Below are 13,008 nucleotides of genomic sequence, written 5' to 3'. Positions count from 1 at the left end.
TGTACAAAAATGAGGAGTACTGGAGCTTTCGAAAAAGGGTTTTATTTTTGATAGATCCCCATCTAAATGTGTTTTTTATTTTGCAAAGCCCCTTTTTGAAAAAAAAAAAACATGGCCGCCATTATGCAAAAGAAGCACAGGAAATTTAAATCCCGGCTTCATTGGCAATTTCAAAGTATCTAATTTACATCCCTTTTTCGAGAAAAGGGATGTAGTTTAGACATACCTTTAGTGGTGTAACTTCATTTCCCCCTTTGATTTATACTGGAGTGAGTGTGATTTATACTGGAGTGACTATGGCTGTGTCTAGACTGGCATGATTTTGCAGAAAAGCATCTGCTTTTGCGCAAAATCTTGCCGCCTGTCTACACTGGCTGCAAGTATTTGCTCAAGAACACTGACTTTGTACTGTACAAAATCAATGGTTCTTGCGCAAATACACTGATGCTCCCACTCAGGGATAAGCCCTCTTGTGTAAGTATTCTTGCGCAAGAGGGCCGGTGTAGACAGCAATGTTAATTTCTTTTGCAAGAAAGCCCGATGGCTAAAATGGATGCTTTTGCGCAAAGGCACATGCCACTATAGATGCTCTCTTGTGCAAATACTTTTAACGGAAAAACTTTTCCGTTAAAAGTATATGCACAAAATCATGCCAGTCTAGATGCAGCCTATGAGTCTGATCCAACTCTCATAAGTCAATGGGAACTGATCTGATCCTACAAGAGAAATAACATAAGTATCAGAAATCCTTTCTTCTTCACATGAAAATCTCTTAGTCTGATCACTGCTGATCCAGCTATCAGTCATGTATTGATTCTGCTGATCTAGACATTACTAACTATTTTGGGTAGTTGGAAGAGAAATCGAACAGTCCTTATGTTTCCAAAATATTTGCTATATCTCAGCAGAAGCCAGGCTGACACTTTTCCTTTCAAAATTCATGTTTCAGGCTATATACTGGAGTTTGTATATTGGATGAATAATTTACGGGATCAATTTTTTCTTATTTACACCAAGGAAACTCTATTGACTTCAGAAGGGTCATACTACAGTAATCAACAACAGATTTTGGTCTATTGTTTTTTAAACATAAGAATGAATGTAACCTTCTCTTTTCATCCTTCCTTCATCTCTGGGTGCAATCAGCCCCCACCCCCAGTCAATGTGAGTCAGCAGAGCCAGGATTTCACCCCTTGGCTATGTCTACCTTCGCAGCTTCTTGCGTGAGAAATATGCAAATGAGGCTAAGCGTGGAATATCGCCGAGTCTCATTTGCATATCTAATAAGCCGCAATTTTTGCAGAAGAGGCTCTTGCGCCAGAAGGAGCTGTCTACACTGGCTCTTGCGCAATGCCGCTACACTGATTATTTTCAGGAATAAGGTCATTGCGCAAGAGAGTTTTTCTTGTGCAAGAAGGGGCAGTGTAGATAGCTCCTTCTGGTGCAAGAGCCTCTTCTTCAAAATGGCGGCTCATTAGGTATGCAAATGAGGCTTGCTGATATTCCACGCATAGCCTCATTTGCATATTTCTTGTGCAAGAAGCCGCAAGTGTAGACATAGCCTTCGTGTTTCTATGTTACCAGTCTATAGTGAATAGTTCTGATATAGTGTGCAGTTTGCTTAACTGAACCCCTTTTCCTGTCGACTAACAGACACAGAGTGAGGCATCTACTCGCCTGTTAAATGTAAAACACATTGGATCTATATTTGTGTATTCTAATCTTTCTAGCTTTCAGAGCACTCACCCTGGAGTGGCATTAATGAATTCATTCAACATTATTCAGGCATTCTATAGTGTTTCCTTGGAGATCTTATTGCAGAGTTTATGGTATTTGATGGGTTTTATCAAAAATGAACCTCTGCAAGTAACATTTTCCAAGTCTGCCACTTCTATTAGGGTTAGGATCATACATGCATGACATACCTGTGTAAAATCTTTCTCTCAAGCAAAGCAAAACTGGAGGGTTTTTTCATTCTGTAATGCTTTGTTGTGAGTATTGGTCATACATGAAAAATGTTTTTCACATCTTGGTACTATTTTGGTGAACATTTTGCAAAAAATTGCTGATAGGCTTATGAAATTTTACTATAATTGTCAGACACAATGGTAAAACAGTGAAAAACACTGGTGAAACAAATTCAGTTGGGTTTTGTAAATATTTACACTGAAAATTTTATGAAACCACAAAACAAAAGTTTCACTCAGTCACATATAATGATATAAAATGATTAATAGCAGTTCAATGATTTGCAAATCAGATTTTAGCTTTTGGCTCAGAGCTAAGCCGCATTACAATGCAAACCTAGTACCAGCAACAACAGAAAGATAAGGGAACAAGCAATATTGTCAAATCAAGGGCTCTCATATGGAAAGGAATTCTATCAGCATGGAATCGTACGTATCTGATTTTTGTAATTTGATCAAAGTTTACATTACTCAATCTCCCTTTCATCTCAGTTGCAGTAAATAAATAGCTTCTCCCCTTTATTCGAACTGAGAAAGCTATGGGAAAGTGGTGTGAAATCTTGTTATGGGACTCAAATCTTCAGTGCTTCTGTATGTTCGGATATGTTGTTGTCGGATATGTTGAGGGTGAGGTGGGAAGGGCATATTGATAAGAAATTTCCAACCCAAGGAGTATGCCAATCTCAGCAAAATACAGCTTAGCTCACTTTTCCTTGTACAATCATACTGCCACACTAGGGAGCCAGATGCGTGACTATGGACGTCTGTGCCATGGAAGTTTGTACAGAGTTTCTGTTTGAACAGTCCCCTGGGGAAGGCAATGCTTTGCAACTTCTCTTGAAAGCAAACATCCTTTCTACTCTAAAGAGCCCACAAATGTTCCTTAGAGGATAAATGACAACAGCAGCAGCAGCAGCTGCAATATGTAGTCACTCCCTTCAACACCAGACGACGAGTGAATCTTTCATGTCCACCCTGATTTATCACTAAATATCAGCCTGTCTCTCTCTCTCCTGCAGAGATCGGATGAGAACATCAGTAAATGTAGTGGGAGATTCTTTTGGTGCTGGCATTGTGTATCACCTTTCCAAGGCCGAGCTGGACAACCTTGATTCCCAGCATAAGGTGCATGAAGACATTGAAATGACCAAGACTCAGTCAATTTATGATGACATGAAAAATCATAGGGAAAACAACTCAAACCAATGTGTTTATGCAGCTCACAACTCTGTCATAATAGATGAATGCAAGGTACCGTTCACATTTATGGATATTGAAACTTGTATATAGCAGTGCATGCTTAATTTTACTTCATTTTTAACCTGCATGTATTTTTTTAAAATTGTTTCACAAACATGATGATCTCTGTGAACCTCAGACATTTTAAGTAAGTTTAAGAAGTTAAAAAGATGTTTTACACTCTTCTTAAACATGGCATTTGAGGTGAACAATCATATACAATGTTTACATATCAAAAACTAAGGGATTATGCAGAGTATTATGGAATACTACAAGACACAGAGAGAATATGGCTATGTACCAAGTTTCCTTTGTTAACAAAGCGTATTGCTTCTCAAACGAAGGCTAGCTGCAAACCAATTACCAGTATTATTATTTGATGACAGTCTTAAATGATATGCCATAAAGAGACACATGGAGTTAAATGCACCATATCAGCTGATTGCTCCTGCGCTCATACACTGCCTGTATGCTTTTTCTTTCATCATCATTCTGGGTAGCCATTGTAAAAATACAAACATTGCAATTTCTGTCTAATCTTCACTGTAGCTAACTTGGATTTTAAAAAAGAAAGAAATGTCCTGATTAGAGTGAAGCGAACTTCAGAAACCTCACCAGTTGAATGAAAAGCTAGGCTGAGTGATTTGTATAAAAAGGTTTGCCAGGCAACCAGCACTAGGAGGGGCCTGATTAAAGTCAAAAGAAAATATTTAATTGAAAAGGGAAAAATTAAAAACAAATAGTTAATTTTCATGATATGGTCATTTTTTTCTTTAGTTGATTTTCCAGCTCCTCCCACCTTCTTTTACCTAAAGTGACCTGTTCCGTATTTCATCTAAACATGGCTAGATTTGCTAGTCAGTCAACCACAGCCAGTTATTTGTGCACAGAGATAAATACTTGTGGATTCTCTGACTTCCTCAGGTCTCAACAACAAATTTAGAATAGGGCCCTGAGTCCCATTTCTCAATCATTGCTCCTGTAACAATCCCATTGCTAAGTCACCATAGACTATGGAGATGAAAAATAATTACTGGTATGTAATTTTCTCTACTTTTAAACCATAGACTATTCTACTCAGTCCATTTTTTTAGTGGTTTGTCCTATTCAAAAATAATATTTTCCCTTAAGTTTTGAATAAACTTTTTCATTTTGTTAACATTTTTTTCAAGTTTTATTTTATTTTTATTTTTATTTTTTTTGGTGAAGTTCAGCTGAATGAAAATGTTCATTTTGAATAAAAAATCATTTTTGTTTTAGTTTTCAGTTGGGGGGGTATTTTCCCCTTTCCTATCTCTTCCTCTCTACTCTTTCTTTTTACTGGAAATTCAAGAAGAACATGGGAGGAAAGGAGAATAAAGGGCAAGAAATAAAAATGTGAAAATTGAAACAACGTATTTTTATTAAAAATAGTTTTTTTGTCTTTTGAAAGAAAAAAGTATGACAATATTTTTATTTTTAAGACTTTTTGTAAAAAAAAATACACTTTTTTTTTTGCCAATTCTAGACTTTCATCCCTTTCTTTGAAAAATAATTTCAGTCTGCTAAAACCATTCCTCTTCCTAAATAGGTGGAAGGAACAAATTATCTTGGATACTTATGATCAGACCTGGAATTTAGTTTGGCTTGACAATTACTTGCTGATTCTATTGGATTGAATGTTCTTAAGAAACACATGAAGATATTCTAATGTAGGCTTCAGTTTGGACTTGATTTTTAAAAGGAGTTTGGAACTGGCAACATTTTAGCACTTCTCAGGTCCAGTGCCTCTTTCATCTAAGAGATACCAACAAGTCATACGTTACTGGCAGTATTCCAATTCTTAAAATTTTTCCAAACACAGTGGGATTTTGAAGTTTAGGTCATTACTTGCAAGAGATGCTCCAGTGACATTGCTATTTTTAAAGGTGGATTTTTTACTGGAGAGATCCTCAGAGAAACTGGATTGAGCTGCAAAGGTTCCTAATTACAAGAGCTCACAGACCCCAGGGAAGCAGGACTTTTCCTTCTTTCACTCTACCAATGCTGAGAGAGCCAGGTTTTCCCTTCTGCTAATTTTCATGCCATCTCTCCCCCACCTCAAAGTCTCTTTTAAGGATCTCAGAAGGGAGTGATGGAGACACCATCCCCTCTTTTTTTTTTTTTTTAACCAGTTAGATCTAATTTCCAACTCACCGATTTTGGTTCATTGTTTTCTGGTCCCACTGTCCTTGTTTACCAGGCATGACACTTAAGACGGTTATTGAATTATATCAGTATGCACTTTTTGTTCGGACACCACTGACTCATAAGCTAACGAAGTTTGACACTTGTCATTGTTTTATATTTGCTCTTCTTTGGGAGCCTAATTAGTACATTCAGTTGTATGAGAAGAACCATGGTCTAGCAGAGAAAACAGGACTGACTGTGGGCAAGTTGCTTGCCTGAGTCAGTGTCCTCATGTGCCAAATGGGGATAATAATACCTACCTACCTCACAAAGGTGTTGTGAGGGTTAGTAAAGCACTTTGAATCTGTAAAGTGCTCTATAACTGCCATGTATTTTGGTGGTGGTGATGATGTAGCTATCAGGCTCCAAATAGCAAGGTCATGAGCTTGGAGAAAGATTTCCTTATCCTGAAGAATTCACTGGAGAGGAGATATGTTCGCTGCAACTCTGATCAAAGTATTGAAAAGCTAATATATTAATATGTCATCTCTACTTACTTCCTATAGTATAGTATACTCCAGATAATTCAAGCAGTTTATAGTCTTGTGCAGCCATTGTATATTTATAATAAGTAGGCTATTTTTATGTTGGTGTATAGTGACTCTTATTGCATGTTATTTCTCTATTTTTATGATCACATTTCACATTGTGTGGCTTTCAGTTCCAAATCTGTTGTTTATTCTTGTAACTGCATGTGTTTCCCTTCCAATTATCTATGAAAAGGGTTGGCTTTGTTTTAAACAGTGGTGCATTTTTAAAATGTCTCCCTGTCCCAATGCTTTCATACATACAGTTTACCCACCATGTGGAATATCAGTCTTATCTTTAAGTTTTCTTATGAAGCTGAGGACAGTGATTTGGAAGGTAAGCTAGGAAAGGATAGGCCTTCCATTTAGAATTAGAAGAAAGATTCCCATGTAATCTATGGGACTATGTAAAGGTCCAGTTCATTTTTCTCAGTCAAACAAAATCTTTAGCATGAGCCATGCACGTATCCTTGTTAAGGATTTCACATGGGTATTTTTATTCCGACTGTTGAGATGTAACACAACAACCAGTGTCTCCCATGAACCGATAAACCATTATTGGTCTTTCACCATACTTACCAAATTAATATTGTAGCATGAACCTTTAAATGCTACAATGATGTTATTGTTGTTTTTTGCATAAAATAGAGTATTACTAATAATTGTTTGGCCTGATTGCAACTGAACCTTTCACATGCTCGAGTAGAAATAGCGGCACAAGGAATAATGCTTTACAACATGCCTGTGGAGCAGCTATTCTGCCATTTTCTTTGAAGTTTTTGTAATGTGCATGTATATATGTATTCACATTTCTCAATCATTCTGTCTTTTATGTTCCTCTATGTCCTCCAGCAGATGTCCCGCAACACAGATCAGTTCTCTAGGAAAATTTTTTAGTTCGAGTAAACTCTTCTTGCAAATTAGCAAAAATTTGTAAATAACAAGACTATCTATATGTATAAAATATTTATGAAAACTAAATTATTTGAAACAGTGAAGGGAAAATGAAATCCAGAAAACATGGATCATTATTTACTTATGTTTTCTAGCCAGTATTTAAATTACCCCCTCATACACATTTCTTCACACTTTGGGGACTTGGTAAATTATGAATAAATATATATAAAATACATATATATATTCACACATGGAGTATGTTATTCCTAGAAATATCATGGTTCTCCATATAACTCATAACTTTTCTTTTCTAAGTGCCTTGGTCTTTAAGTTAGATGTCAATGATAATTACTTGCAGGTGACACTGGCAACCAATGGCAAATCTGCAGACTTCACTGTTGTTGAGGAAGAGCCTTGGAAACGTGAAAATTAAGGAAAGAGAGTCCCATCTCCACCTTTAATAACCCCTTGAAGCTATCTTATGGTAAAAGATATCAAGATTAAAGAATATTTCTCTATTTATTTAACATCTAAAGTTTCTGCTTACTCAATTTGTTAACTTGAAACTTAGCAAAGATCTAAAAGTAATTTTAGCTACCATGTTTTTGCCAAATAGTGATCCATAGCAATCTGTCTCAGTTGTACTATTTGAATGGATGCCGCTGGAGAATACTCAGTGAGTTAAGAGATGTTCTTACCAGCCTCTCCCGTTTGCTCAAGATGCAGAAAATGTAGATGCTGCAAAATGGAAAGTTCAAAAAGCCAGTGTGGCTTTCTCCAGGGACTCAGGGTAATGAACAAGTATCCTATAAACCTTAAAGTGTTCTCAGTGTCTCTTCTTGTGATGTATGTATGAATCAGAACTGCGGTCAGCATTATGTAACTACACTATTTATTGTGTCTCTAAAGGTTTTCTATACGTTTTACAGATAATTTGTAGCTGGCATGAGGGACTCAGAATTTTCATCTTCCAGGCGTACTTTAAATTAAGTGTTTCAAATATTTCATTTAGATTTTGGGGAATAAATTCACCCCAGGAGTAACTTCATTAAAATCAATGGAATAAATAGAAAGGGCCAAATTCCGACACCCTTTCTCACATGGTGTCAGACTCTGATGCTCTCTTCAAATCAAATAGGACCCTACACCACACGTAATCTCAATGAAACTTTTCAAGGAGAACAGTGTTATTTGATTTAAGGAAGAGCACCAGAATCGGTCTGTGAATGATTATTGAACATTCTCTTTGTTGAGATGAACAATTATATGTAATAGAGTGTTAACATTTAATGGTGCTTAGTGCTTAGCATATGTCAGTTTGTTAACCAAGCTAAACTAAATGTATATTTAGGACACTTAATTTGAAGTGATAACTATTTTTCTTAAATACATTTTACTTTTGAGCCAATGAGCTAAATCCTGAAGTCGTTACCTGGACAAATTTTGATTGAAGTCAATGGGAATTTTGCCAGGGCTAGGACTTAGTGAATGGTAAACCAGAACTTCAGGATTCAGTTTAATAACTTGAATCTCCATCTTTCTATTGTGAAGCAACAATTTGTATAAAATTTAGATAAGCTATGATTCTAGACCACATGGTATATGAATAAACAAGGCAGAGTTCTGTTAATACGGTATAACTAATTCATTCATCTGTAAGATGTAGAAGTGCAATAATGATTCTTTTAGGTTGTTTAAAAGATGCTTGTTAAAAATCAGTGCTTGTAAAGACATAGATAAATTCTGCTATGAAATTAATAATGTTTTACAGCAAAGCTGATCTGGGTAATCTTGGGAAACCTTGCCCTCTGAACAAAGATTGTGTGGCATGTTGTGTTTTCTTAAAATGTTCTCTAAAATGCCCAGATTATGATCTCATAATTAACATAACTACAAGATGAAATGAGAAATGAAGCACATATGAACATATATTTCTTTCTGTCCATGTGCAGTGCTGCTATTTGTGTATACAAAAATAACATATGTGAATGTAGAGTTTAAACAAGAATACAGTCTGATTTTGCTAATTTGTACTCATGTTAGCTGTTCCACTGAAGTCACTATGGGCCCATGCTAGTAAGGACTACTCACCTGTTTAATGGTTTGCAGAATCAAACTTATTGTCAACATATTTACTGTTCAAATATTTGTAGTTGTGCAGTATTTTCTTTGGGAACTTTAGTGGTCTTTTGACATCCTCATGCTGCTTCACTAACTGAAACATCTGAAAGAATTTAATACAGTAGTTGTTAAACTACTGTGAGTACTTAAGACATTATTCTGGCAACCTAAAAAATTAATAAGATTTAGTCCTTTTCTGTAGGACTTTTGTACCGTTGAATAATGTATCAGGGATAGAATTTCTATTCTATAGAGAAAAAAGTTATTTTCTACTTGATTCACTTAGGACTTCATCATTCGTCAGTCTTTAATAATTTTAGTATTTGAAGGGACCTAATTTTATCTTCTCCTCTCCCTACATGCATGCATGCACACAAACACAGGCACACATACACTTCTTGGATCTCTTCTTTCATTTTAAAGAAGAAGTTACAGCCAGAAAAATGGAAAGACTACATCTTGTTCAGTATACAGAACTTCTCAGGATCCTAGTATGGATTTGAAGAAGAGTTCACATCCCTGACACCCCTCCCCTCAAAGAAATAAAGTGACCAAGACAGCACTAGCACACTCTAAAATGAACTCTATTTAACATAAGGGCTTCTGGCTCACCTCAAATGAAAGTCACAGAGAGCTAAGTGGCAATTGCATAGAGTGACCATTTTTCCCAAAGAGAAAACAGGACCTTCAGCTTCTCACCTGAGACCTCTTCTTTCCACACAAAGCTGTTGTCTGTTTCTGGTGTCCTGCAGGGCCTCATCAGGAGACCGTTGGCTGGAACCCTGAGAGGCGGGGGTGGAGATTCCCTCAGGGGGCTGTTGCCCATGCCTGAAACCCTGCTGGCTCCCCCCACATGCAGTAACACTTCTTGCCCTCTCCCCCAGATCTGCCTTCCCCATGAGGGGGTGAGGAAGGGGCTGGCATCTCTGCTTGCCTTTTCTGTATCACAAGCCACTTATTTGGCAAAAGAAGCCATTTGCCCCAGTTGCTTTTGCTAACTGATTGTGCCAGAGCATATGGTACAAATTCTTCCTCTTAAAAAAAAATTGGGACTGCCAGTACAGGATTTACTTAAGGGATAATCCTGGCCAAAATGGACATATGATCACTCTACAATTGTACCAAAGTAGAACATTGTGTTGTAATACAGAGCTTGGGTTCTCAAAGACTTTCAGAACATGACACATATTTTAGAGATTTGCTCTCCCAAACCATCTCCGTCATATTTATTATAGCCTAAGTTCCCTGTGGCAGCTACAACAATTGTTTACAGAGAAAGGTAATATTAGGAAAGTGTTTAGTATATTTTTAAGCTGTCTGTTAAACAGTATAGCTGGAAACAGGTAAGAGAGCCAGCACCATGTGACTAATCCACTCCTGGTTCAGAATATCCTACCTTTCACTTATCTGATTTGGACATTTTTCCCTTTATAAAATGTGACGTTTCAGATGGGGCTAGAAGAGGTGAAAATCTAGATCAACTCTACCCATGTACAGAGAACAATTTGGGGCTTTAGTTTTGACTAAAAAAGCAGATTATAGGATTTTTAAGTAAGACTTTATAGCTGCAGTAACTCAGGGAACTGTCTAAAGATAATTACCATGTCGTTCTTCTACTTATAATATAGAGATGTACTGCTTATGGAAAATACTTTGGCTATCTCCCAGGCTGAAATCTCCCATGTAATATTTAATGTGTAGCTACTCTGGCACAATACTGAATTAAACTATCAAAAAACTTTTCTTTTGTTGGGGGAAAATGTAACTCATACTTGGCTCGCAGCTAGTAATTTGCTCATTCCACATGAGGCTGGGTTGCTGCTTAACTAAACAAACAAGAATAAAACCAGTAAATGTCCACTTGAGCAAATACAAATTTCACATTTGAGTGGATAATGCTTGTCACTGTCACATCTTCCTTTATTAGGAGCTTTAGACATTATTTTACATCTGGTCTTCAGAGAGTTCTCTTCCTCTACTCACTTTCCCCCCATTGTTTGGATGGCAAAACTCAGGGATGTGCACAAAGTGAAGCAGCACATGCTCTGAGCTATTTTCACATGAATTGAAGTTCCTTTTTTACAGTAATTTCCTTTGCTCAGCTCTCAGCCACTCCCCTGTTGCTTACACAAGTATGATATATGTATACCCTCTAGAATATTGACTTCATCAGTGGAACATGGAAAACCTTGATGCTAGTAAGTATTCTTAGCCAGGAAGGCATTTAAGCCCCCAGTTAAAATTTAGCAGCACATGCTTTTCTGAATAGCACTGTACTTAAGTATTTACTTGAGAACTTTGCTGAATGAGGGTCATTGCGCTGTCAGTGTTTGTTCTGATGCTACTCTTCCAGGCTCAGTGCTCGCTAGTTAACTTAGGGGAACAGTTTGCTTCTGAATTTGTTCCTTCTTCAGTACAGGCAGTCCCCGGGTTACGTACAAGATAGGGACTGTAGGTTTGTTCTTAAGTTGAATCTGTATGTAAGTCGGAACTGGCGTCCAGATTCAGCCGCTGCTGAAACTGACCGCCAGTTCTGACTTACATACAGATTCAACTTAAGAACCCCAAGTCAGCTGCTGCTGAAACTGATCAGCGGCTGATTCCAGGAAGCCTGGGGCAGAGCAACTGTGCCTCTGGCTTCCTGTAGTCAGCCTGGTCAGTTTCAGCAACGGGTGACTTGGGGACGCCTGGGGCAGAGCAGCTAGGGTGCTGCTGGGTTGCTCCAGTAGCGCCACTCCTCGGCGCTACTGGACCAACCCAGCAGCACCCCAGCTGCTCTGCCCCAGGTGTCCTGATTCAGCCGCTGCTGAAACTGACCAGCAGCGGCTGAATCAGGACGCCTGGGGCAGAGCAGCTGGGGTGCTGCCGGGTTGGTCCAGTAATGCCCAGAGCAGTGCTGCGGGACCAACCGGCAGTGCCCCAGCTGCTTTGCCCCAGGGTCCACAACAAAAGCCTGGTCTGCTGGGGGGGGGGGGGCACACTAGCTGCGCCCCCCCCTCTCCCACCAGACCAGGGACACGGGGAGCAAAGCCGTAGCGGCAGGGTGCCTCGCCTCTGAGGCTTTGCTCTGGCATGGACCCGCTTTGCTCCTGGTGCCCCTGGTCTGCTGGAGACGGTCCCCAGCAGACCAGGGGCACCGGGAGCAAATCCGCAGCCGTGGCGGGGTCCCGCGCTTCTGAGGCTTTGCCAGAGCAAAGCCTCAGAAGCACGGGACCCCGCCATGGCTGCGGGTTTGCTCGTGGTGCCCCTGGTCTGCTGGGGACCATCTCCAGCAGACCAGGGGCACCGCAAGCAAACCCACAGCCGCAGCGGGTTCCCCCACTTCTGAGGCTTTGCCCTGGTAAAGCCTCAGAAGCGCGGGACCCCGCCACGGCTGCGGGTTTGCTCGTGGTGCTCTGGTTTGCTGGGGACCGTCTCCAGCAGACCAGGGGCACCGCAAGCAAACCCGCCGGGGCTGCGGCTTTGCTCCCGATGCCCCTGGTGTGCTGGAGACGGTCCCCAGGAGACCAGGGGCACCGGGAGCAGCTTTTCTCGCCCCGGAGGTCGAGGTGGCTGACCGCTGCCTGTGAGCTCTGGGGCGAGAAAGCCCCGTTCGTAAGTGCGGATCCGACTAAAGTCGGATCCGCGTAAGTCAGGGACTGCCTGTACTCCTCCATAAACACTGCCCCAGTATACTTTGTGTAAAACAAGACGTTTGCATACGTCTTAGGCAGGAAGATGCCCCACTATTTATGCCAACAGTAAATGTCCCTCACATTTAAAACTTCAAGACTTTTTAAAAAAACTGTTCTAATTAATGAGGAACTTCATCTGCAAGGCGCTGACCACTTCTAATTCCCTTTGTGATCAATGGGAGAATTGAGGGTATATACCTCCTTTCGGGAGGCATTTCACATCTGGCAACCCGAGCAGAGCCTGATCAATGCAATCATGTGCATTAAAAACTCCCATTAATTTTAACAAGGATTATTGTTTTCTATCTTTCACCATTCCAGAAGAGTTGCCATTAATACATTTTCTGTTCTAAGTACTAGCTGGAGATTTAGCCC

The 13,008-nt window shown here is 39.5% G+C and overlaps 1 protein-coding gene across 3 annotated transcripts in view; it reads left to right on the top strand.

Moving 5' to 3' along the window:
- The window catches only part of SLC1A2 (solute carrier family 1 member 2), a 134,285-nt gene extending 122,738 nt beyond the window's left edge, over nucleotides 1-11,547 (top strand). For 2 of the 3 annotated variants that reach the window (XM_075927483.2, XM_075927482.2), the window contains exons 10-11: nucleotides 2,987-3,218; nucleotides 7,197-11,544. In XM_075927483.2, the coding sequence (XP_075783598.1) occupies nucleotides 2,987-3,218; nucleotides 7,197-7,271 (307 nt within the window). In that variant the 3' untranslated portion in view covers nucleotides 7,272-11,544. Of the gene's footprint in view, nucleotides 1-2,986; nucleotides 3,219-7,196 lie in introns of all 3 variants that reach the window. The other variant, XM_089778544.1, reaches the window with a different exon arrangement.
- The last annotated feature ends 1,461 nt before the right edge of the window (nucleotides 11,548-13,008 follow it).

Source organism: Pelodiscus sinensis, chromosome 5 (genome assembly GCF_052426305.1).
Source record: "Pelodiscus sinensis isolate ZL-2025 chromosome 5, ASM5242630v1, whole genome shotgun sequence".
In the NCBI taxonomy this organism is placed as follows: Eukaryota; Metazoa; Chordata; order Testudines; family Trionychidae; genus Pelodiscus; species Pelodiscus sinensis.
This window is presented reverse-complemented; position numbering and strand designations above follow the sequence as displayed.